The 26,217-nt window shown below is 42.0% G+C and overlaps 2 protein-coding genes across 3 annotated transcripts; one reads left to right on the forward strand and one right to left on the reverse strand.

Moving 5' to 3' along the window:
• The first annotated feature begins 481 nt into the window (after positions 1-481).
• Positions 482-2,374, forward strand: rpl23 (ribosomal protein L23). The gene is made up of 5 exons (XM_015968920.3): positions 482-598; positions 1,049-1,132; positions 1,424-1,552; positions 1,803-1,916; positions 2,261-2,374. Exons 1-5 carry the CDS (start codon positions 586-588, stop codon positions 2,341-2,343), a joined length of 423 nt encoding a protein of 140 aa, XP_015824406.1. The 5' UTR covers positions 482-585; the 3' UTR covers positions 2,344-2,374.
• Positions 2,375-3,093: 719 nt separating this feature from the next.
• On the reverse strand, positions 3,094-24,481 carry si:dkey-283b1.7 (von Willebrand factor C domain-containing protein 2-like). Of its 2 annotated transcripts, none has more exons than XM_015968919.3 (3): positions 23,676-24,449; positions 23,011-23,140; positions 3,094-3,861 (listed from the first exon to the last, which is right to left on the reverse strand). In XM_015968919.3, exons 1-3 carry the CDS (start codon positions 24,060-24,062, stop codon positions 3,638-3,640), a joined length of 741 nt encoding a protein of 246 aa, XP_015824405.1. In that variant the 5' UTR covers positions 24,063-24,449; the 3' UTR covers positions 3,094-3,637. The 2 variants fall into 2 exon arrangements, with proteins under 2 accessions (XP_015824405.1, XP_054598189.2); XM_054742214.2 differs by lacking the exon at positions 3,094-3,861 and adding an exon at positions 10,411-18,330 and having other exon boundaries at positions 23,676-24,481.
• Between the last annotated feature and the right edge of the window lie 1,736 nt (positions 24,482-26,217).

A 26,217-nucleotide genomic window follows, 5' to 3' on the forward strand; every position in this document is an offset into this window, starting at 1 on the left:
TTTACGACTTCCTTTAATATGTGTATTGAAGATTGTTTCTTCAAATAGTCTGTTAAACGTTAAAATGTCTGGATGGGTATTTTCCTTAGTTTTACCCCTAAGGAAATTTTAAAATTGTTGTCGTTATTATTAATGCCTCTCATCTCCACCAGTGTATGAATGTGTGTGTGAATGGATGAGTGATACACTGTAGTGTAAAGCGCTTTGGAGTCCTTACTCTGAGAGGTGCTATATAAGTGCAGGTCATTTTTCATTTATTATTATTATTATTATTATTATTATTATTATTATTATTATTATTATTATTATTATTTTATTGTTGTTGTTGTTTTATGACACTATATCCTAACGTGGGAGTCTCTAAACGTTTATTATATTGTAATTTTTATTGTGTTTAATTGTGAAGTAATGGATCTGAGAAAGATAATAAAAGTATTCTCTACTTTTAAACTAAATACGTTTTAAAAACAAAGTCACGCCCCCCAGGCTCATACGCACTGCTCCTCTACGTGACCCGGAAGTAGTTTCCTTCACCTTTATAAGGTCTACTTCCGTTTTTTGCCTTTCTCTTTCCCTGCCGCAGCCATGTCTAAGAGAGGTAGGTTTATCATCATATGAAATCCACCTTCATCTGCTGTTTTAGTTTTACCCAGAGTTCCTAATGATGCTCGTTTAGGACAGATTGATAATAAACCACACGTTTCTGTGGCTCGTTCGGAGTTTTTCTCACGCTTTAATGATCCGGAGATGATAGCATTGTTGCATTTCAGTTCTCGGAGCCATGTTTGCTTCAGGGCCGTGAAGGCGAGCTGGACTGCATTAGAGCTGCAGGTTGGAAATAGACGTTTGTGTCAAACTACGCGGCTGTTTATCGACAAGTAGAGAAAACAGGAGCTAGTTAACTACCGTAGACTAGCTAATAGCTAGCCGGTGTGAACTCGAGGTGGACGGAAGAGGAAGTGCTAGCTAAAGCTGGGCTACAGCCGAGGCTGTGTGGAGTTTCAAGCACCGGTGGAGCCTTGGACTGATTAGGGTCCTCTCGTTGCAGGACGTGGTGGTTCGTCTGGAGCGAAGTTTCGCATCTCACTGGGTCTCCCAGTGGGAGCAGTCATCAACTGTGCAGATAACACAGGTACGTCTTACCTGCCCTGTATAAAAGCTGGATTCAAGGCGCACCTCATGCCTGTTGGGTCACCTAACATCCAGCCTGGACTGGAGGAAGGGGCCTTCAGTCCCACACACACACCTACTTGTATTCTCAAAATTACACTAACACTTATTTTATTCAAGTGTGAAAGTGAAAACGGGCAAATATGTTATAAATTACTTGAGCTATTTAATGAACTGTGTAGTTGAGCGGGAGGGTCTGGGCATTTAGTTCCAGTAATCCTGTTTTCATGCTTGTTTTCCTTCTGACTCACAGGTGCTAAGAACCTGTACATAATCTCTGTGAAGGGCATCAAGGGTCGTCTGAACCGTCTCCCCGCTGCAGGAGTGGGGGACATGGTCATGGCCACAGTCAAAAAAGGCAAACCAGAGCTCAGGAAGAAGGGTGAGTGGTAACAGCTGCATTGGGTTTGATCTGTCCCCCGTTACACACAAAACGAGTGTGGTGCATGTAAGGGGGGTACTTCTCTTGGGAATGGACACGGCTGGATCAAGTTGAGTTTCGTTCAAAGAAATGTTTATGTGCCAGTTGTCCGTAAGTGCGACTACAGAGAAGCGATTAGTCTGCTTTTGGGGCACAGCTGCATGTTTCCACCTCGCAGTCACCTGTGATAACACCACTGCTCCTCTCCCAGTGCATCCTGCGGTGGTGATACGGCAGCGGAAGTCGTATCGGCGAAAAGATGGAGTGTTCCTCTACTTTGAAGACAACGCAGGTGTTATTGTGAACAACAAAGGAGAAATGAAAGGTGTGTTTTTAGTTTCAAGGCATTAGCTGCTGTTTCTGTGAGATGTAGACTGTCAGTGTCTTCGCACCACGGTAAATCTGTGTGTGGTTAAGAGTGCTGGTGGCGTGAAGCGCCCCCTTCCAAAAGCACTTGCTTGGTCTGCTCAGTGGCTGGGTGAGTTGTCGAGGAAGGGCAGAATGACTTCATCACTGTGGGTGAGACAGCAGAGACCTTCTGTGACTGACTGATCTCAATCAGGGATGAGACAAATGTTGCTCCACCAAACTCAAACCCATTTCTAGCCTTCTGCCTTTTCAGCCTGCTGCTTCATTTGGACCGCAGTAACGTCTCGTCTCTACCTGCAGGTTCAGCCATCACAGGCCCAGTGGCCAAGGAGTGTGCAGACCTGTGGCCCAGAATCGCTTCCAATGCCGGCAGCATAGCCTGAGACTGTGTTTACAATAAAAGCTGTTCATCAACCCAGTGGCCTGGCGACTTCATTTAACGTCACGTTGGGTGTGGCGCCCTGTGATGTGGATGTGGTGGTGCCGTAAGCATAATCGTACTGGAGACAAGGCTGGAGGAACCAACCGCAGCCTGCTTTAGTGTAGAGCAGGGCCATTACCAGGGGTGTCCAATCCTGGTCCTGGAGGGCCGGTATCCTGCATGTTTTAGTTTGAACTGTTTCAACACACCTGATTTTAATCAGCAGCTAATTAATAGGCTTCTGCAGAGCCTGATGAGCTGCTGCACAGGTGTTTCAACCACTGAATCAAGCCTGTTGGAGCAGAAAAACCACAAAACCTGCTGGATACCGGCCCTCCAGGACCAGGATTGGACACCCCTCCTCTAATCCAACACTAAATCCAGTGGTTGAATCACCTGCTGCTGGGGTCAGCTGTGTTGCAGCAGGGTTAAAACCAAAAGGTGCTGGATACCGGCCCTCTAGGCCCAGAATTTAATAGCCCAGTTGTAGAGCGATAACCTGGATGAGGTGTTGACATGCCTTCAAGTACCGCTCACACACAGGTAGCTGATCTGCATGCTCGCATGACCGATTGGATTATAAATGATTTGTTTCCTAACCTCTGTGTAGGAAGGTGGCCTCTTCCTGTAAGTCCAGGAGCAGGAAGTGACCTGATGCATTAATGTTCATACCCAGTCCAGCTACTCGAGTGTTGAAAGTGACAAACTTAAAGGCATCACAGCTGGTTGTTTTATTTCATTACGACCAAAGCTGTACGTGCTGGGATGGAGGGGGTAAGATCCATATTTTTACTCATGTTAAGTAAACCAGACAAAGTTCTAACTCAAACGAGCAGAAATCATGAAATGGTTCCAGAAACGAAGTCCCGCCCATGGTTACGGTTCCACCGCTGATTCTGAGAGGACTGGAACAGTTTTGGCTTTTCTGCTAAATGACCTTAAAAAGGATAAAACCACATCTCCTGGGTCAGCCTCCACCAGTTCAGGTTGGAAAGGAACAAAGACCGTCTTGCTTCGAGGCAGGAAGAGGTCAAAGGTGAGCTCATGAGGCCAGAGTCTGCTGCTGACCCATGAACATCACCGGGTTTCTTGACAAACCCACGTGATCCACATCTCAGCCAAGCAGAGTTGTGAGCTCATCTCCATGTTGGCTTGTAACAAGTTATTTACTGATGCTACACTGAATGTCAAGGTTCTGCAGCAGTCCGAACCTGAGACCGTAGCTTGTGTTGTGCTTCCAGACAAAAGTGCCTAGTTCATGGGATCAGGTCCAATCTGGGAAGAGGTCTGCCCTCCCTCCCTCTGGGAGACTCCGTGTGGATGATTGAGGTCGGGCTGGGCTGGAGCAACTTTTCACAGGTGGCCTGAGGGTGTGTGTGCCAAGTTCCATCCATGAAGGTGCAGTAGCACACGGTCTGCTCATCGATGTTCACACGCTCACCTGCTGGGATCACCTGGTTTCCAGCAAAGCAGTTGGGACCTACAAGGACACAAAAACAGGAATGATGGTTGTGTTCTTCCTCGTGTTTGGAGGATGCCTCTACGTCTAACATGCAGCACCGCGTGGATGCGTCTACATCACACTCACGCCCCAAATTTCGGCCTTGCCTCGCCCAAGGGCTTTTTCAAGTGATTGAACATGTGGGAGTGGGCCACTAGGTGGCGCTGAGGTGGGGAATCTTGGTCACTGGTTGATCCATTGTAGTGTGATGGGTGTTCATTTGGTTTAAATGTTAAATAAAAATTGTTACAACTTTAATTAAAATGCTTTGTTTAAATGGTGAAACAGCAATAGTAAACCCTCCCAGGAGTGGTCGGCGGACTGAAATTACCGCCAAGTAGAGTTTCGACACGCGGTCACATGGTTCTTGGAGCTCTCCACAGCGTGTGGTGGGACAAATCACATTTCCCCTGACGGTTGTTGGTAATTATTGAATAATATATATTATGTCCTAACTCCTTCACAAAGTAGCCCATTTATATTTTTACGGGCATTTGTACGAAGACAAACACCCGTAACTGTTCTACATTACAGGAACACGATAGTCCTAACACTGTCGAACACATTTAGACCACATACATTACTATAATATATTATAGCAATAAATTTGTAGTAATGCAACACACTGCTCTAATATAAGCATATTTAATAACAAAGTCCTACAAGAAGACCTAAACTCGAGTTGTAATATCCATTTTAAAGTTATTGAAAGCTAGAATTCTGCTCCAGCTTACCTTGAAGAAAATATGTAGCTGTTTATGCTTTGAATGATGATCTATTATGTTCAGTAGAATACATTTTACAATCATTACTTTATATTTTTATGTGAAGACGGTACATGCATCTATAACCCAGTTTATCTGGCTTCTATAGCGACTAATTACAAAGAATTTTTCAATAAAACTGTATGGTTCATCACAGTAGATAGTGTTAATTTTGAAAAAATGAACACCAAACTTGTACAACATGTATAATAGTATTTTTAATAAAGCATTTTACCAACATGTTAAGTCATTACATATGTACAAATAAGCTGAATCATTAATTATGAGCAATGTACTCAAGACCTAATTAAACTCTTTAGAATAACTATTTTGATTATTATTAGATTAAATTTGTCAGTGGGTTAAAATATGAAATTACTAATTTTAGGGTTGAATACAAATTTAAAATGTAATTTTACATCTCTATTTTTGGTTCTGTTCAACATTTCTATATGTACAAAAATAGTATTTTAATAATCCCTTTATAGGTTGATTTTACATGGTTGGCTGCGCTGCATATAGCAATCAGTCTGAGGGAGGAATCAGAATGGAGCAACCTCACCATGACCAGAGATCACAATAAAAAAAAGCTGTGTGCAGTGAGTTTAATGTGCACTCTATAATGTTTTCTATCAAGGCTCTACATGTTTTGCTCTCAACTGCCCAAGGCTGCAATTAAACTGTTAAACATGGCAGGAAATAAACTAATACACCACTCTACAGGTACATTTTGAGGAGGGACAGTTTACTAAGCTTAGGCAAGGCAAGGTGAGACTCAGGGCTGATGCTGTGTTTGTTCATCGCCCTGAACCAAGGAGGAGGAAGGATCCCGCAGTGAGAAGTACAGCAGAACCACTGCATGTTGATCCACTGACCAGTGACCACACATGTTGTACTCAAGTAAACTGTGGTACAAATCTTTTGAAATATTAGACATTTGTATTTATTTTATTTAAAAATTATTCTTCTAACAGAGCCATTATAATTTCAGAGAATGGGGAAAGCAGCAGTGAGGCAAATGAGGTGAGGGAAAGTGAGGGGGGCATGAGATGGTATCAGGAGAGAGGGACATCCCAGAAAGCCATGAGGAGCCGGCGTCAGGGCCAGGAGGAGAAAGGAACAGGCCATGCAACCAGGGAACCCAGCTGGAAAACCTAAGGGAGGAAATAGAAAGTCAAAAAGGCATGAAAAACAAGAGGCATTAAATGGAGTAAACAGACAATCAAAAAGGCAGTACAACTCCGTTTTTCAGTGGGTTCAACAGGCTACACGTTTCTTCAGGACACGAGTATCCCTCTGCCTGATGTGAGAACCCTGCAAAGACAAACGCAGCCCGTTAACTGGAACCAGGTGTGTTAGGAGAGGTGTGTGACATGCTCAGTTATTGAAGGTAAAAAATCTGACAGAGATGGAAAGAGAGTGTGTGCTTACTGTGGATGAGATGGCAATCACTCCAGGCGTGCATCACTCCATCGCAGACCCAACTGGGTTTTACCACCACCGTTGTTCCTGGTCAGCTCTCCGATCAGCCACTATGAAAACATGAAGATGGACACACAACACAGTTTAACCTTTAATTGTTACATAAGATTTTTGTTTTAGTTACTCTGACATTTATTTATTAATAGTTGTGTTATTGTTAATTCTTATTTCTTATCAAAATTGCAAATGCTAATATTATAAAGCAAGTGGAAATGAGCAGTTTTATGGAAAATGTCTAATTTTTAAAAGTTATTGTTCGACTACTGTTCTTGAATTATCTTAATTCTATTCTTATTACTTGAGTCCACAAAACAGAACAACATATCTTCTTATGTTCGTAATCCTGTTTGTCTCATGCTTCAGCAGTTTGTTGCAGTCAGTGTTATTAACTGAAAAATATTAAATAATTACTTGTCTTCACAATCACATTTTCTTTATTATTGGTCTCTCCATTTGTGCTTCCATTCTGATGCATGTTCGTGTTGATACAGCAACCAGCAACGTATTTTACAAAAAATCCCAAATAAAACTAATAGTGTAAAAAGTTTATAACCTATTTCAAACTGTGGGGAATATTTTTAAAACATAGAATCAAACAAACTGAAATAAACCCGTCTACAGCTCGTCCTCCTGCTCACAATCAACAAGCTGCACACAGTTAGCTCATTAAAGGTGATCTAGCTAAAACTGGCTACATAAAATATCATTGTTGGCTTATTTTGGTACGAAGTGGTTAGCTAACGCTTCACAATGCAACAAAATGATGACATTTCATCAACTTACTGGAGAAAATCCTTCCGAAACACCGAAAATGAACTACGTTCAATGCAGCAGTGGGGCTGGTTGGAACTATTCGAAGCTACATGAACCACGAAGAGGAGACGGCAAGATGGCGAACTAAGCGGCTGTCCTTAACTTAGCTCTGGTGCAAGGCACCTTTTAACCCTCCTTTTTTGACGCTTTGTTCCCTCAAAAACCTTACGCTGACTTCACAAAAATGCCAGAAGGACAAAAGAGAAAGCATGTCTTCCCAGAATGATAAAATACAAGATTTGGCTCCAGCTGCGGATGACCACGACTACTGTCTTTCAGTCATGGAGCTTGAAGGTGGCGGTGGGGGAAAAAGAAATCTGGAGGAAATTAATGATTTGCTTCTCTTGACTCCGTCTAAAGGTGACCATCCGAGAAAGATTGCTAGACCCAGCCCCACAGCGAGCCACATCCTGGTAGCTATTCAAGCTCTCCACGTGCGATTTGATAAACAAGATGACAAAATGGCAGACATTAACAACAAGTTATCTGAGAATGCCTCGTTGATTGCCAGTCTTGCTGAGTCCATTGAGTTCAATGCAACTGAAGTCCGTGATTGTAAACATAAAATTACGGGCTTGGAGAAGGAAGCCTCAACCTTACGAAGAGAAGTTGACGATCTCAAAAAAAAGGCAAGAGAACGAGACCGGTACTCACGAAGGTGGAATCTAAGAATTTAAGGAATGAAAGAAGGCATGGGCGAAGATATCAGAAAAGAGGTGATCAGAATTCTCGCCAAGATTGCCCCAGAATGGTTGGATAATTTGGAGTACATCGTCGACACTGTGCACCGGATTGGAAGAAAAGAAGAGGGCAGAAATCGCCAAGTCATAATTCAATTCACACAGCGCCTACACTGAGATGGAATATGGAAGAAGTCCAAAAAGGCTCAGATTTGTGAGAGTGAAAAAATCTGTTTTGACGAAGGAGGATCGTATGGAGAGGGAGAAGGTTTGGCCGAAAATTTTACAAGCCAGAAATGCGGGGGAGAAGGCTTACTACAGGGGAGCTGTCGGTTATATCAACGGCCGTCACGTTCTGGCGGACGGCTGAAAGGTGTTCACCTCTACTTGTTTTCTGAATTCTACTTAAAGAGGGACGTTTGGCAGTTATGAATGGGATGGGAGGTGCCGACACCACTGTTCTTTCACCTTTCACTAAACAGGAAAGTAAACTAAATTTTTCTTTTTTGTATATCTTCCAAGTTTGATATTCTTAATATTTTTAACTCTATTTTTGTTGATTTTTAATGCTACGCACGTGTTTATCCTTTGTGTCGTTGAATGTTAGAGGTCTCAGGGATAATGTTAAAACAAAAGCAATGTTTATGTTTGTCAAAGGGCTAAAAGCGAATTGTGCCTTACTGCAAGAAACTCATTCAAGTGACGCCACCTTCTGGTCAAATCAGTGGGGTGAAAAAATCCTCTTCAGCCACGGATCAAACCACTCTGCTGGAGTAGCTCTCTGTTTCTACCGATGTCCAGGGAAGGTCGTGACTTTTCAGGCTGATATTTCAGGACACTGGCTGGCAGTTGTATTGAGTATTGATGGTTCATTTGTGATTCTAGTAAATGTTTATGGGTACTCCTCTGTAACTCTAAATAAGCTCATGCTGGGAAAAATAACAGATGTCCTTTCCGAGTATAAACTTTTATACCACACAGACCATGTGTTACTAGGCGGTGATTTTAATCTTGTTCCAAAGATAGAAACCCTCCTAGATACAGTATTAATCAGTGCAATCCAACTCTAACAAAATTCATTGCTTCAAACAATTTAAGTGACATATGGAGAGAGAGAAACCCTGGAGTTACTCAATTCTCTTGGATTAAACCAAATGGTAATAATATGTCCAGATTAGATCTGTGGTTGGGCTCGTCTGTACTATATAGATACGTTTCACATGTTTCCATATCTGCAGCCCCATTGACAGATCATAGTATTATTACTCTTAAACTTAACCCTGAAAATAAAACACAATTTAAAAAAGATTATTGGAAATTTAATCCAGATCTGTTAATTGATGATGGGTATGTTAAGATGGTTAAAGACCTCCTCCATAAAATGTACAATGATGGAACAATTGGTACTTACACACACAGATGGGAATTTTTTAAATTTAAAGTTAGAGAATTTTCTATTACATTTAGTAAAATGAAAAGTAGACAACAAAAGGAGTTTGAAAGTAAACTACTGTAGCGTTATGAATATTATAATTGTCTGCCCTTAACAGCTGCCCCTTCACACAGTAACATCGCCAAGGTCGGACGCTTGGTTCAGTATGTTCACATTCCAGGAGAAGAGACAGAGAAGAGAAGAAGAACACTTTCCATTAATTAATCAAAGTACTTTATTCGTGATAAAGCTAATCAGAGCATATGTTGATCATTAATAATCAGGTGAATGATCTGTGAAATAAAGATGTCATGAGTTATGTGTTTAATGAATAAACAGGACTGCACCAGACAGACTGATCTACATTACCATGGAAACGCATGACACATTGTTTTCAACCAATCAGAACTTTCGTCTGTCATAGAGAGAATCTGGGTTGTTTACTTAAGTTGTCCAATCTGGTTTACTAAGATTTATAAACAACTGGGAGATATAAAACAAGGCAACGCCATTTTATAGGCAGTTCCATTTTAACCTCAGTTCTGTTCAATTGGAGGTCCTAAGGAGTTCCATCGTCATCATTAAGAAAGTTACAGGCTGGCCAGCTGTACTTTCCTATTTTAAGCTGAGAACTGTCAAGCTGGAGATTTCCGTCGTTTGAACCAACAAGACGATGTTCCTTCAAAATAAGAGTGAACTTGCTGACGCCTGCCGACTGCTACCGGAGTCGACCCACAGACGGGCTTTGTAGTGCTGCGACCACTGATTCACCAGCTCCGGTACATCCGAGGGTCCGAGGACCTGGCATTTCCTGATCTACACGGGAGGCTCCACAGGGTACGTGGTCACGGCACAAAATGGCGGCTCATGTCATCAGCTTCTGAAGCCTCGTGGTAGCCTAGTCATAACAACCAGATTCGCTACGCCAGCCTAGAGATTGTGAACAAAACACACACACACACACACCAACACGAAACATCCAAATCCATATGCATCCACCATTGAGATAGTCCTGGTCAAGGGCGTCAGTTTGTTTTCAGAATTGCTGGGGACAATAGCCATACACTTGAGTGGGGCTTAAAAATTGCTGGGGACAATAAAGTAGGCTAGCACAGGGGTCGGCAACCCGCGGCTCTGGAGCCGCATGCGGCTCTCGGTGCTTGCAAAATAATGACTGGATATTTAAATAAAATGCTTTATATTTTACTGCATTAATTTTACATCTGTATGCCAATTCTAAATGTAAAGATTGTCTGCGTAAAACTGAACAGTTCCAACCCGGTCTGTGAGACCGGGTTGACGCGTCACGCTTGTGCGTAATCATGCGCTTCTGAGCTGCTTTCTGACCTCCCCCACCTACAAAGTTTAATTACAACAATCAAACGTGACAGAGCCTGGATTTGTATTCTGAACAGCCTAAACATGTTTTAAAAAGAAACGTATGACAAAAGTGGCACCTGCTCAGTAAAACCACCAACAGGGTGAATATTGAAGGCAGAGACGGGCTACAGCTTCTGGATCCACTTTATTTAATCGTTTTATTGATTATCTTTTTATGAAAGATAACTTTGACGTACACGAGCGACCAGGAGCGTTGCAAGCTTTTCAAAAGTGTGGGGGATGTTGTCTGTGCCTAAAATAATTTCATGTTATTCATCTTGTGAGTTTAATTTCCATAATAGCGGAGCAGGTGCGAATTTTAGACGCTTCACGCACGTCTCCGTTTTAAACATGTTTAAACTGTTCAGAATACAAATCCAGGATCTGTCTCGTTAGATCGGTGTAACTAAAGTTTGTACTGAATGAAACTTTACATTAAACCATGTTGAAAAGAAAAGGATCCGATTAAATCGTCTCCCCCTCATTTACAGTCACGACGTACAGCGCAGTGCGCGTGGCTCTGGGGTTAATCAGGTTTAATTGTTTCTCTTTGCAACAATCTTCACAAGAAGGCAAAACAGTTAAATGGCAGGTTACAGATATTTCCATTTGACTGTTTATTTTGACGGATAAACTCAAGGATGTTGGTTGATTTCCTCCCACTGAAGCGGTCTGGAAACCCGGTCTCTCTGAGGGATGTGTCACTTGGAAAATGTTATTTTTATGAAATTATGAAAGTTTGGCTGAATAGCGCTTGTTCCCGTCTCCAATATGGAGACGCATGACGCATCCAGTCGCCTCTTCAGCTCAGAAAGCACCTGTAGAGACATTTGGTCACGCACAAAGTTCATGTGGAGCAGAAGCGGTCGGGCTACGGCAGGTGAAACGTTCCTAGCCTACATGAAGTGAAACTGTTTAATTGTAACATTAATATGTTACTGGACACGCTGGTCTGGTTGGTTAGACCAGTGTTTGAAGTGGAAAACACACACACACACACACACACACACACACACACCAATTAAAATAATGCTGATAGCGTGGACTAGAAGACAGGTGATGGTTTACGTATTTAAATGATGATCAGGCTGCTGTAAAATGTAATCTCCATCCACATCCAGACACAGTTATCCTCTATTCTTTCTCTAGTTGCTCTGCTCTTGTCTGGGATGACAGCTGACGGTGCGCCTAGTGGCTGTGATGCACATTTTACGCATTTGGAGAGGTGGGCCGGATGCTTTTCTTTCACTGGAAGATGGTCCACTTAACGCACGGGTGTAGACTAATTAATGACAAATGAATGAAAATTAAATTGTGAGTTTTTACTTCATATTTTATAAATAAAAATGACGGGAAAAACATTTATGACGTCTTTTTAAACGAAATTTTCTAGCGCGACCTGCCTGCTTCACTTAAGTCACTGCTTATTAAGGTCCGTCCAGAATTACCTTGGACCACCCAAAAATGAAAACCTGGCGCTGCGCCAGTTATAAACCTCTGCAAATTATTGTTCTTCACTTGATCAAACTCAGACTTTGTACAGCTAATGTCAAGATGTAAAATTATGAATTCAGTCGAGCTCTTCCGTCCCTCCCTCTCCTGCTCTCCTGGAAACCCGACATCGGTTGTCAGAAGTGGAGGTGAAGAAGGAGATGAGGCAAACAGAGTGAGTGCAACGTAAAGAAACCAGACTGGAGTGGAGGTGAGCAAAACAGCTGGAAAAGTGTGGGTGTTGAATCCCCCACGGGTGCGACGCCCATGGTACCGGCTGCTGTCACCTGGTTGTGAGCAGCTCTCTGCTGTCTGAGGGTAGGCCCCGCCCACAACGCTGCGCTGCTGTGGCTCCCAGTGTTTTCATTACTGTGGGAAACGGGTAATAATGGCTCTTTGATGGGAACAGGTTGCCGATCCCTGGTAAAAGATCTGAGCTGGTAAAACAAAAATCCTCATCAGCAGGCTTTTTTGAAAGTGGGGGGGACACAGCTGCCAATCACAAATTTTGCCGGGGACATGTCCCCGGCGTCCCCGGTTAAAATGAAGCCTATGGTCCTGGTAGATTGTAAGAATTTATAATTATAGAAATTAAAGATTCTTAAACGATCCCAACTCTCTCTTTTCTTGTCTCTCAGTCAATACAGAGTGTTTAAGTAAACTCCCTGATGATAAAAACAGCCACTTCTGATTATAATATTTTGATCTAATTATTGTGTATAAATATACAACTACAGATCACTACACTACTTTACAATTTAAATAACTATTGTAATAGACAGTTTATGTCAGAGGCTTATAAGAAATCCCCTTTGTCTTTTCAAGCTCAATTAGATGATTTATACAAGAAAAAGGCTCATGGAGCATACATTAGAGCTCGTGCAAAATGGATAGAAGAAGGTGAATAAAGTACTTCATATTTCTACAATCTGGAGAAACGGAGGCAAGAGAAGAAATCTATTTATACATTAATTGTAAATGGGGAAGAATGCACAAATCACAAGACTATAGTAGCAGAAGAAATACATAAGTTTTATTCAAATTTATACTCATCTAAATATTTAATTACTGATTCAATTACCTTTTGTGATCAGATTGAACCTTATATTCCAAAAATCGATTCTGTATTCAGAGAAATTTGTGATTCTGACATATCACTGGATGATTTAGATCAAGCCTTAAACAAACTGAACATGGGCAAAGCTCCTGGTCAGGATGGCTTGACTGCCATCTTTTATAAATTCTTCTGGAAAGAAATAAAAGATTTTTTCTTCAAAACTATCAGGGAAACCATTAGTAATGAAACATTAGCAACGACAATGAAACAGGGTCTTATTTCCCTTATTCACAAACCTGGTAAAGATTAATCGATAATCTACGACCAATTACTCTATTGAATACAGATTATAAAATTCTTGCTCATGTTATTGCAAACAGATTAAAGGACGGCTTAGATCAGATTATTAGTGAAACACAATCTGGGTTCCTTAAGAATCATTCTATCCACAATAATATTAGATTAGTTTTAGATCTATTGGATTATAATCACTTAATTGAAGATGATGGTGTGATTCTTTTTTTAGACTTTTATAAAGCATTTGATATGGCCGAACATCCTTTTATTTTAAAAGCTTTACAGTATTTTGGTTTTGGTAAAATTTCATAGATTTCATTTCTTTGTTATACTCCGATATCAATAGTTCTATTTCTTTACCTTTTGGAACGTCTAAACGATTTAACGTCAGTCGAGGAATCCGTCAGGGGTGTCCAGCTTCTCCGTTACTTTTCATTATTGTAACGGAACTTTTAGCTATTTTCATGAAATACAATCCAAATATTCAACCACTGAACTTGATAGGAGCCCCATTGATCATAAGTCAATTAGCAGATGATACGACACTATTTTTAAAGAACACGTCACAGGTTCCTCTCGCACTAAATGAAATTTCACTATTTTCAAAGGCCTCTGGTTTGTACCTGAATATCAGAAAATGTGAATTATTAAATATTCATGATTGTGAACCCAGTATCTCTCTTGACATAACTATTAAAACTGAAATTAAATATTTGGGTATTATAATCTCAAAGAATACAAATAATACAAAATCTAAATTTTGAGCATATTACCTAGAAATCTAAAAAGATCCTAATCAGCTGGTTACAAAGAGACCTCTCCATCTTTGGACGCGTCTTACTTACCTAAACAGAAGGCATCTCTCGACTGATTTATCCATCACAATGCTTATATGTTTCCAATAGACTAATCAATAATATAAATCAAATTAACTTTAATTACATTTGGAGAAACAAGCTAGGAAGAATGATGTAGTGAGATCATTTGAAGAAGGAGGTTTGAATGTGATTGATTTTGAAGCAATGGATGGTTCCATCAAACTCAAATGGTTGCAGTCTTTCATAAATAACTCAAACAGTATTTGGTTTTATTTCCCTAAAATAATTTTCGAGAAGCTTGGTGGCATTGAATTTCTCTTAAAGTGTGACTTTGACATTTCCAAAATACCTATTAAATTATCTAATTTTCATAAACAGGTTCTTCAGTACTGGAAAATTATTTTTCTCCACATACAAATTCAATTTGGAACAACAGATGTATATTGATAAATAGAAAATAAATTTTTATAAGGATTGGATGGATCATGGAATTTGGACAGTTTTACACCTGTTAGACAATGATGGCAATGATGGTATAATAAATTCATAGACAATTATGGCGTATCATGTACTCAAAGTAAATTCATTAAAGCTGTGAAAGCCATTCCCCCTGCAATGATTCAGATTGCTAAAGCCAGTTTAACCTATTCTTCCTCTGTCCTTAATTATTGATGATCGTCAATTTAAAGGAAAGTCATGCAATAATAAATTTTTAAGGACAATTCTAACCAAACAACTTTTTCCTTCTCAATTAAAAAGAGAATATTTATTTAAAGATTATAATTCTAGGTTTTTGATTAAGTATCTTTCTTTTCCAATTCCACCAAAAGCAAAAGAAAATCACTCTAAAATTTTAAATGCCATATACCCGTCCAAGGACTATCTTCATAAGAAATTCAATATAGATACGAACACATGCACTTTTTGCAACACTGATATTGAGAATACAGAGCACCTTTTTTTATGCATGTAACAGTTCCAGATCTTTTTGGGATGATTTTCAGTACTGGTTAACCTCTAAAAATATTGACTGCCCTTCTCTAACCTTTCAAGTAATTAGATTTGGCCTACAAACAGAAAATAAGAAAATAGAATTTGGGATTAACAACTTATTTATAGTTGCAAAATTTTTCATTCATAAATGTCGCTTCTTAAAAATTACTCTGATTTTTGCTGTTTTTAAAAATGAAGTCCTTCTATTGAAGGCTTCATTAGATAAGTGTAAATTAAATAAAGCTCACATCTTACTTGAATTTTTGATGCTGCTTTTCAACTGATGTAGCTAGACTGTATGTGCATACTTCTGTTTTTGCTTTGTTTTCTTTGTTTACTTATATGGAAGGTCATTTAATGTACTTGTATGCTGCTTTATGTTATTTCTCACCTATACTGTTCTTTTCTGTTGTTCTTTGTTAGATGGCTGCTTTGTTCTTAACCGCCTGTACTTATTCATATCTTGTTGATTTGTAAGATATGCGCTGTATTTGTGAATTTGTACAATAATAAAAAAAAAGCTACATGAACCACATGACTTCCGCATTCCATTCTTTCCATAGGAGTGTCGTAACTCTCTCTACAGCTCTGACAGAACCCTGCCCTCCTCTCCCAATGATTGGACAGGAATTCGAGAAACGTGATTGGTAGCTAAGACTCGTGCTCTCATTGGTTCCACCCTGGTTCCTCCCACCGAAGCTAGAATAGAGACAAAATGATCTGTAACACTGTAGATTTGAGGTTTGTACCTGTAGAATGAAATGTGTGTTTTGAGAGTTTTGATTTCAAACATGTACATTGATTTTTTTATTTTGGAAGTCTGCTAGGTAAAAACCCGAAAGTTTCATGTTTCTGAATGAATGTTTGCTGTTACAAAATGAGTAGTAAATGTACAAAATAAAACTCTGATTTTACAAAACAAAAAATACATGTACAAAATGAAAATTTCCTGGTACAAAACAAGAAATACAAGTACAAATTTAGAATTACAAGTTAGGAAACTAAAGTTACAAGTTACGAATCCAAAGTTACATGTCATGAAATATGTTCCAAGTTACAAAACTTGGTACAAGTTACATTGAATATTGTCCCAATCCTAGCTCCATACATCCAAAGTGTTCATGACTCCAGGATGTGAAAGACCAGGCACACGTGGCTGCATGAGGTCCCAGATGAAAACCACTCCTAAGCAAAAACGCTAGAGGTCACCTCAATGGTCCCAAACTTTCGGCAATCCAGTGATGACAAGAGTTGTGCTATATAGAAGGTGCTGTTCCATTACATGGCCTAAAGGTAAGACATGTCAGAAGAACATCAAAGAATATGGGCTGGCTAAGGGACGTTTACTGAACCATGGTTTCTATGGCGCACTTCATTTGCTTTCCTAAATGTTTTGCAAACCTGCAGAAATTATCGACAACAAAGTTATACAGAAAATAGCTAAAAGTTACCAGAAATATTGCTAAGTTGTTTGCCAGGTGCTTTTGGGATAAAACTTAAGAAGGGAGTCTGAAAAGCTTTTAGAAATAAGCTGGCGACTATGTGGGAGATGTGCAGAGTACAGAAGGGAGGAGCAAATAATTGGCTTGTTTGGTTTTTATAATCATTCAAAACCCAGATTGCAATTGTGATTAAAATTCGATTAACTGAGCAGCCCCAGTCTACAATGTCAACTATAGACAATTTCTGAAATCACTAGCCTCCTTCACAAGTTTATCCTAAGATGTGTTCGTCCTAGTTCTTTCTATCCATCCTTTTGACTATTCTTCTGCTTCAGCTGCAACGCAAGTCCTACACCTAAAATGGCGCAATGGGGTGTGGTTGACATGCAGGTCACATGTCTGACAAAGACCGATTTTATCAAAGTATCTTTTCTACCAACCTTTCAATATTAAATTTAATTGTCAAGTTAAATTTGACAAGAAAATGAACCTTTTCTTGTGTTTAGTTTAATGTGAGTTGATGCATTTATCACCACATGTAGACTAAGCTAGGAGCTGACTTAGCTTAGACTGGTCTGAACAGCACCTTTTGTTAGATTATGTCATTCACACTTTGACAAATTAAACAAAGTGTTACATTAATTGTGGATAGGTGAAAGAAAATGTTATAAGCCAACTGTTACATTAAAGTACTAATTTTTCTGAAAGAAAAGCAGTTACTTTAGGCTAAAGGTTGTTTTTAGTATACAAAGGTAGAGAGAGGTTCAATAAATGAGCTCTGCTCAAATAGTAAGTAGGCTATGTGTCTGCTCCTGAACATTACAGTTCACACTGTGATAACTATACATATTAAAGCAAAGTGTTTTCAACTTTGTGCTCAATGTCTTTCTTTTCTCTGCAGACCACACACACACACACACACACACACACACACACACACACACACACACACACACACACACACACACACACACCAGGGAGCCAACTTCCTGTCCCTAATTACCTTCTTTTTTAAAGGGGCAACATCATCTAATGCCACACGTAAAGAGGAATTAACATGATGAACTAAGGCATCAATTTGTGAGGGGCTAGAACTGAAAATATTGCCCTCTGCTACATGCCTCTGAGATGCTGAGGACAGTAAAGATGGAACAGTTGATTTAAAAGATGCAACTGCATTGTCAGATAGAGACCGACTATGGTGAAATTTACTTTCATGTCTCGAGAACTCAGTTATAAAAAACTCAAAGGTTATCAGAAAGTGGTCAGAGAGGACTGGATTATATGGAAAGATCGTTATTTCTTCACACTCTATGCCATAAGTCAGCACAAGGTCTAATGTATGATGGCAGGAGTGGGTGGAGCTATGTATTCTTTGAGTAAAACCAATTGAGTCTAAGATATTACTAAAGGCTACACTGAGGCTATCATTTTCAATGTCCACATGAATGTTAAAATCCCCCACTACAATGACCTCATCAGTATTTTAGCACCAAGTCAGATAAAAAAAAATCAGAGATCTGATCCAAAAACTCAGAGTAAGGGCCTGGTGGACGATACAAAACTACAAACAAACAAGAGTGGTTTTACAGTTTTGCAATCTGGATTAGTAAAACTAAGAATAAGATGTTCAAACTAACTGTAGCTATTAATTGGTAAGGGACTGATTAATAAGTCCGAATGAAAAATGGTTGCTACTCTTCCTCCTCGCCCTGTACTTCGAACAATATGATGATTTGAATAATTAGAAGGAGTCGACTCGTTTAAACTAACATAGTCCTCTTGCTGCAGCCAGGATTCTGTGAGAGAGAGCAAAGAAATCTGATTATCTCAAATCCAATTAACTAACAAAGTCTTAGAAAAAATAGACCTAATGTTCAATTACCCACATTTAATTTTTCTAGTTTTCTGCTCAGTTGAATTTGTTCTAATATTTATGAGATTTCCATGATTTGCTTTATTAAGCCTGATATTTAATCTATGTGATTTTGGCCATGGGCAGGACACTGTCTCTATGGGGTAGTGGGTGGGTAACAGTACAGAACCTGCAGAGGGGTGTGTTAAACTACGACTCTGCTTCCTGGTCTGGACCCTGGGTTGTTGGGATCCCAACCCGAGAGATGACTTGAAACAGTGCCTGCGGCACTGCTTCAATTCAATTAAAAAATACTTTATTAATCCAAGAGGGAAATTAGAGTTTCAGTACACACAATTAGAGTTTCAGTACACACAATTCTGAGATCAGACATACATACATACAGACACATGACTGTGGTCATTTGCAACCCAAGTCGCGCTACCGTAATAGATCAAGAGGGTTTATATGAGGATAGAGTCAGGTGGAGGGAAAAAAGGCACTTCAGAGTTACCCTCAACAGAAAGGGTAGCTTTGCTATGCAAAAACACCTCAGACCGATATGCACACAGACTTCAGACATCACACAACATAAGTGTCCACTAGGTGGGGAGGTAGGGTTGGGACTCTCCTCACTTCAGTGCGTGCAGCCGCATGGAGCAGCGCTTATCACCTCCGTTTGGACAGGGGAGGGAGATAATGGATTACAGGGCACATTAACTCCTAGAAACGGTTCCACGGCCTTCACCGGTCACAGTACCGCCCAGGCTGGGATAGGGAGAAAAAGTTTCCATAGCGACTGCAGCATTCCACATTTCTTCTGAGGGGGGAGTTTTCACTTCAGCCTCACAGGCTCCAATGGCACCAGATTCAGATAAGAATTATTTTGGGGACAGACAGAGATACTTTCCTCTCTGCCTTAAAGTTCTGTTGGTCTTCAACCCCTCTAGATCCAATAATGGCATAATTAATCTATCCCAATCCGTGCTGATCCGTCAACTCTCTCCTTGATGGAATCCGCCTTCTGTGCCAGAGCCTGATTCTCAGCCAAAGTTCCAAGCTTACGACTGATCTCGACAATTATATGAGTTTGTGCGTTCACAGCCTGATGCATTCCATCCCTGAGCTCCGGGATTGAGCCAATATTCCTCGAAAGCTTGTTAATTTTCTAGTATGCCAGGTAACCGCTCAGGCAAAACAGCAGGAATCCCGACACCAAAACGACGAATATCCAGACGTCTTCAGAATCCTCTACATACAGTTGAGAGAGGCTTATCAGGTTTCACTGTTTCCAGGAGTCCATGATATGCCCAGCTGGCTCTGTCCCAGAGGGACATCCAGGAGCCCCTTCTCCCGTTCTCATTGTTGAAAAATGTTGTCAATCGCATTGAGAGACCAACTGACCAGATCCATTTTTAATAATTTCCAGTTTCCAGAAAAAAATGCAGAAAGCGCCGTGCACACAAAGACAGGACAAAGAGCCTTGGGATGGGGAGGGAGGGAGAGGAGAAAAAAATCGTCTGTACTCTCCAAAAGCCGGAAGAAGAAGATACCGGGTGGTGTAGTCCGCTAGAATTAGGAAGAACTGATATCCCTGTGCACTTCTGGGAAATGGACAGATTATCCATCCAGAGGTATTTGAACGGGACCTCCATCAACAAGAGGAATCGCAGTGGTGATCATGCTGTTGATGCAATTGACATTCTGGGTAGGCCACACACCAATGCTGGACATCTGCTCAGATGCCCGGCCAATAAAAACGGTCCATCACCCGACAAAGTGTTTTTTCATATCCCAAGTGTCCGGCCATGGGGTTGTAATGAGCCGCCTGGAAAAGTAATTCCCGACGGCTTTTAGGCACCAGCAATTGGGTGATGTCTGCGTCTCTTTGGGTGGCACGGCTCACCCTATAAAGTCTATCCATAGTCAATGCAAAAGGGTGCACCTTACGACCATCAATTGACATCACCTGGTCAAAAGCTGAGCGCAGGGTATCATCACAAGACTGCTCCAGCGGGAAATCTTCAGTAGGTTGGAATGGGGGAACGACCAGTCTCTACAAGGAATCTCACCGTTTCTCCTCTGCCTGGAGAAGCATCGGACATCCTCTCGTCACCATTGAACACCCCCCTTACCCTACAGCTGACCAATGGTCGTGAACACATCACTACACATTGTTTCACTAACCCTTTGAACCCCGGCAAATCAGTACCCAATATCAGGGGGGGAGACAGGCAGGACCTAACTGCAGCCTGAATCATATGTCTTTGACCCTTAAAGTACATTTCTAGCCCGAGTGTGGGATATTCATACATATCACCATGGATGCATTTAATGAACAACCCTTATTCCTTCCCCGTAGCCTCAGAATGAGCCAAACAATGGTGCACAAGGGTCTGGGATACAGACGGCATTCCAAATCCGCTAGAGTCTGGTGGGAGCACCGCCGCTGCTGCTTGTGCCACCTCGGTTAGCAATGGGAGTAGCCGGATCCCCCACTTCCTGCTCTGCCACTGGCAGGCGGTGGTAGTGAGCTTGAACATCTCCAGGAATGCTTCCGGGTCATCCGCCGACATCATCTGGTAGAGCGTGATGGTGGAAGGGGGCAGTGTCGTGCGGTCAGAGGAGGCAGGAGAGGCACTTCCTGTTTCAGTGAATGTGTGCGGCGCTGCACCGTGAGAACAGAGGAAGCTCTCATCTCTACCTCCAGAGAGCGCAGCGTCGCACACACTTGATACAGAGAGTTGGTGCATGTGCTCTGCCTGAATCAGTTAGTGTTTGCAAGGCGTGAGCAGAGACAGGCACGTCTCTGACTCTTCTACGTTGGAGCTGAGCTATGTCTGCCAGCAATTGCACCGGGGCAGCGACTGGCTGAGCCTGATGGCTGGAGGCAGGAGGGGCAGTTGCTGCATACAGAGCCCGTTACACCAGAAAATTGGACCAGTGTCACCACTGTAGAGATCTGAACTGCTAAAGGGGTCGTGTGCGCGCACGCACGCACCGACAGTCTCTGTTCTTTACGCCGTGTGTAAGGCCAGCTCTCAACTGTTCAGCCCCATCTCGTCTGCTCCATCTCAGCTCCTCTGCTCCCCTGCAGAACTCCCCCTCCTCAGTCTTCTCCTATATTTGTTGATAGCAAGTCGATTATTGATGTGATCTAATTGTGTCCAGCCGCGTTCCTGTGGACAAACCCGCTTCCATCTCTCCCACAGACGTGCTTGTCCCAGCTCACCGCCACAATCTGAAACATTTAGTGTGACTAACATGCAAAAAAAAAAAAAGAAATCAGGAGGGGTAAACACTGTTTCACACCACTAGAAGTAACAGGCACACTGGAAAGCCGTAAATGAACTCTGTTCATGTTGTTAAATAGTTTTAGGGAAGCATGGGTGTGTGGCTTTAGTCATCCAGTCCCTAAACCCACAGGAAGGGGTTCGTTTGTCACCACGAGTCAGTGGGAGCACAGGAAATTGAGGTTATCTAATGCCAGATCCAACTGTGTGCTCTGAAGCACAAGCTGGCACGAGAGAAATGTGAAGCAGGAAAAAAACAACGGTGACGCAACAGAGAAAACCATCTGCCCAGCATCGTTTGTTTACTTCACTCAGCTGGTTTTGTTTGTTGTTATAAATAACAGAACATGAAAATATGAAGATCGTGTTTGCTGATAATCTCCTTTAGAGGGATTTAGAGGCAGTGATGCAACAGGGTCAGCCCCGGGAGCTGCTGGGTTTCGGGTGACGTAACTAGAGCTGTGTGTGAGTGTGTGTTGGTTTCCAGCTATCTCCCTCACTAACGGGTTGGTGGTTACTACCATCTCAAACCTCCTTATGGTTCTGATCACAGAGCCATGCCCAAAACACGACCACAGCGACTGTTGATCCCTGATTAGTTAGGGGGCGGAGTCACTGGTTGCTCCACCTGCGCTCGATACCTGCAGCCTTTTAAAAAGCAATTAGTTAGATTTACTGATTACTTCTTCAAAAAATAACAGTTACAATTTTATAAAAGAAACTAATTACCAGCCAAAGGAACTATTTCATTTACTTTATCATAAAAATATACAAGAAAACCTGGATCCCCTCTCTATAAAACTTTATATTTACTATAAATTACTACAAAACTAAAGTATAAATGACTAAATAAACTGGAACACCATGAAATGTGTGTCTATATGTTTATTAAAAAACTAGATTACTGAAATAAATGGGCCCTAACAGAAGGAAACATGACACTAATCTAAACTATCTGTGTGTGATATGAAACAACTAAAAGTTCTCATTGCAAACAGAAGTGTTTGGATGGGTCTACATGACAGTGATTCATAAGATTAAACAACTGAGCAGAAAAGAACTTATCCACGAATAAAAATACACTAGAATGATGTTGGTTCTGATCCAAAGCCATCAAGGGTTTATTGGTTCCTGCACACAGCTCAGGTTGAGGTCTAAACTTGAAGCTGAAGCTGACCAGAATGTCCTCCGAGATGCAGCTGCAGCATCTTTCTCACCACGTTTACCTGCAAGTGTTTGGGTTTCTGATCCAATCGGACCGGAGAAAGCAAATGATTCAGATGTTCTGTGGCTGTCTCTTGCTGCCTGACACGACCTGATCCGAGTCTTACCCGTCTTACAGATGGGACAGCAGTGGTTGGGCTGATATGTGGGGTTGACACAGTGTGGTGCTGGACAGTCAGAGATGCTGCAGTAGACCTCTCTGTTGGCCTCGCAGCGGCAACGCTCACACCTCGACAGCTAAAACACACAAGAAGTTCTGACCTCAGCGTTTCTCTTCTACAGGCCCAAATGAAAACAGACTCCTGTCTCACAGGACAGGAAGACATTTTCTGTAACACACATGTCCTCGTTAGATGTAATAACCGCTGTCAGAGCCTCATTTATAGAGCTTGTTTACACACACGACAGGCTTTAGTCACAACCTTTGTGATTTATAATTCAGTTTGGTGTACTTGTGAAGCTCCAAATCCCAGCCAGAGTCGCCTCAAGGCACTTCACATTCCAATTGAATTCATTTCAATTTTCCAATTAGTTCAACGTTTCCTGTGGAAGTAACCAGATTACATCGAGTCACTGACTTGTTGATGTAGCGACGGTGCGCACACACACACACACACGCGCGCACACACACACACACACACACACACACACACACACACACACACACACACACACACACACACACACACACACACACACAAGGTTCCGGTCAGAATCACTGGTTAACTTGAACGTGAAGGATGGGGAGGTGATGGAGGAGAATGTTTCTCACCCTGAACTCCTCCAGAGGTCTGTAGGTTTTGCCTCCGTACACACACACCCGGGCCATGGCCTCACACACCGGGCAGCACGCCTTGAACCGGATCCTCGTGCACCGCGGGTGGATGCGGGGACACCTGGGTCGCACGCACACTGGACCGTCCACTGTGCACGTGCACGGACACGCGGTTGGACTTGGAAAGTAAACTTCTCCGATGTTGTAAACGAAGCCGTGGTCATCGATGCACCACTTCCCCCGGTAGTCACCGAACTCGTAATCCGGATCGGTTTTGGTGGAGTACTCCGCTCCCACCACCGGCTGCCGGAGTCCCGGTCCCGGAGGAAGCAGCAGCAGGGTCGCGAGGGCGATGAGTAGGAGGCTGAGCGCGTGGGTCTCCATGGTGATCAAGGTCCTCTGAAGTCTGCTGGGTCCCCTGTTCGGTCCGGTCCCGGTCCCCTCCCACCGCGGGTGTGTGTTCTGCCAGGAGATTAGAGGCGAGGGGAGGTTTCACGGCTGAGCTGAAATAAGCTCCATGTTCATTATGAGCAAAAAGGTGCGCGAATAAAACCACAAATTATATCCATTTATGTCATTTTAAAGGCTGCAGGAGGCAGAAACAAAATCCTAACCAATGCTGCTCTCTCCTAACCCCAACCTAAAAGTTCCTTCAGTTCAGGCTGCTCCACAATGTCCCCACGAGAAGAAATGTCCACACGTTACAGGTTAAAGTAAAACATGGTCCACTTAAAAACAAACACACACACACACACACACACACACACACACACACACACTGTTGACATCATAAAACATACTTAGTGACCAGTGATCAGACTGAGTCACTTCTGTTGTGGCCAAGGGCGTCAGTTTGTTTTCAGAATTGCTGGGGACAATAACCATACACTTGAGTGGGGTTTAAAAATTGCTGGGGACAATAAAGTAAGCTAGCACAGGGGTCGGCAATCCGCGGCTCTGGAGCCGCATGCGGCTCTTCCATCCATCTGATGCGGCTCTCTGTGCTTGTAAAATAATGAATGGATATTTAAATAAAATGCTTTATATTTTACTGCGTTAATTTTACATCTGTAAGTCAATTCTAAATGTAAAGATTGTCTGCGTAAACCTGAACAGGTCCAACCCGGTCTGCGGTGGTTGACGCGTCACGCTTGTGCGTAATCATATGGGCACTTTATGAGCTGAAGAGGATGTGAGATTCTGGGATTCTCCTCAGACGGCTCCTGGATGTGTCGCCACATTGGAGACAGGAACAAGCGCTATTCAGCCAACGTTTCATAATCAGGGAACATTTTCTAAGTGACAAGTCTCTCTGAGAGACAGGGTTTGGAAAACACTCGCTTCAGTGGGAGGAATCTTCCCGCATGCGCTCTGGTTCTCTGGGTGGCTCTGGGGTTAATCAAGTTTAATTGTTTCTCTTTGCAACAGTCTTCACAAGAAGGCAAAACAGTTAAACGGCAGGTTACATATATTTCCATTTGACTGTTTATTTTGACAGATGAACTCAAGGATGTTGCTTGGTTTGAAAGAATTACCCAGACGCACACTGATGCGCATGGATGAGCTGACATTTTAATCGTTAACGCACATCGCGGAGGTCAAATATTCCCATCAGAACATCAGAGCTTTATACTGGACACTGTGTTCAGCGTGGCTCGGAGCGCCCACGGTGGACAGTGGGCTGAAGATCTGGGGTTCGCAGCGCAGAGCAGAACCATGGTGCATGCGATGAGATTTCCTCCCACTGAAGCGGTCTGGAAACCCGGTCTCTCTGAGGGACGTGTCACTTGGAAAAATGTTCTTTTTATGAAATTATGAAACTTTGGCTGAACAGCGCTTGTTCCCGTCTCTAATATGGAGACGCATGACGCGTAGAGACATTTGATCACGCACAAAGTTCATGTGGAGCAGAAGCGGTCGGGCCACGGCAGGTGAAACGTTCCTAGCCTACATGAAGTGAAACTGTTTAATTGTAACATTAATGTGTTACTGGACACGCTGGTCTGGTTGGTTAGACCAGTGTTTGAAGTGGAAAACACACACACACACACACACACACACACACACACACACACACACACACACACACCAATTAAAATAATGCTGATAGCATGGACTAGAAGACAGGTGATGGTTTATGTATTTAAATGATGATCAGGCTGCTGTAAAATGTAATCTCCATCCACATCCAGACACAATTATCCTTTATTCTTTCTCTATTTGCTCTGTTCTTGTCTGGGCTGACGTAGCTGACGGTGCGCGCGGTGCGCCTAACTAGCGGCTGATGCACATTTTACGCATTTGGAGAGGTGGGCTGGATGCTTTGCTTTTACTGGAAGATGGTCCACTTAACGCACGGGTGTAGACTACATGTTAATGACAAATGAATGAAAATTAAATTGGGAGTTTTTACTTCATATTTTATAAATAAAAAGGACGGGGGAACACATTTATGACGTCTTTTTAAACGAAATTTTCTAGCGCGACCTGCCTGCTTCACTTAAGTCACTGCTTATTAAGGTCCGTCCAGAATTACTGT

Source organism: Nothobranchius furzeri, chromosome 18 (genome assembly GCF_043380555.1).
Source record: "Nothobranchius furzeri strain GRZ-AD chromosome 18, NfurGRZ-RIMD1, whole genome shotgun sequence".
Taxonomy (NCBI): domain Eukaryota; kingdom Metazoa; phylum Chordata; class Actinopteri; order Cyprinodontiformes; family Nothobranchiidae; genus Nothobranchius; species Nothobranchius furzeri.

Excerpts from the sequence above, each read along its gene's own strand:
- rpl23 (XM_015968920.3), top strand. Across the intron at positions 1,133-1,423 it reads CAACTGTGCAGATAACACAG|GTGCTAAGAACCTGTACATA; the intron begins GTACGTCTTACC and ends TCTGACTCACAG. Across the intron at positions 1,917-2,260 it reads CAACAAAGGAGAAATGAAAG|GTTCAGCCATCACAGGCCCA; the intron begins GTGTGTTTTTAG and ends CTCTACCTGCAG.
- si:dkey-283b1.7 (XM_015968919.3), bottom strand. The coding sequence starts at position 24,062 with ATGGAGACCCACGCGCTCAGCCTCCTACTCATCGCCCTCGCGACCCTG. Across the intron at positions 23,141-23,675 it reads GACCTCTGGAGGAGTTCAGG|CTGTCGAGGTGTGAGCGTTG; the intron begins GTGAGAAACATT and ends TGTGTGTTTTAG. Across the intron at positions 3,862-23,010 it reads CTGTCCCATCTGTAAGACGG|GTCCCAACTGCTTTGCTGGA; the intron begins GTAAGACTCGGA and ends GTGTCCTTGTAG.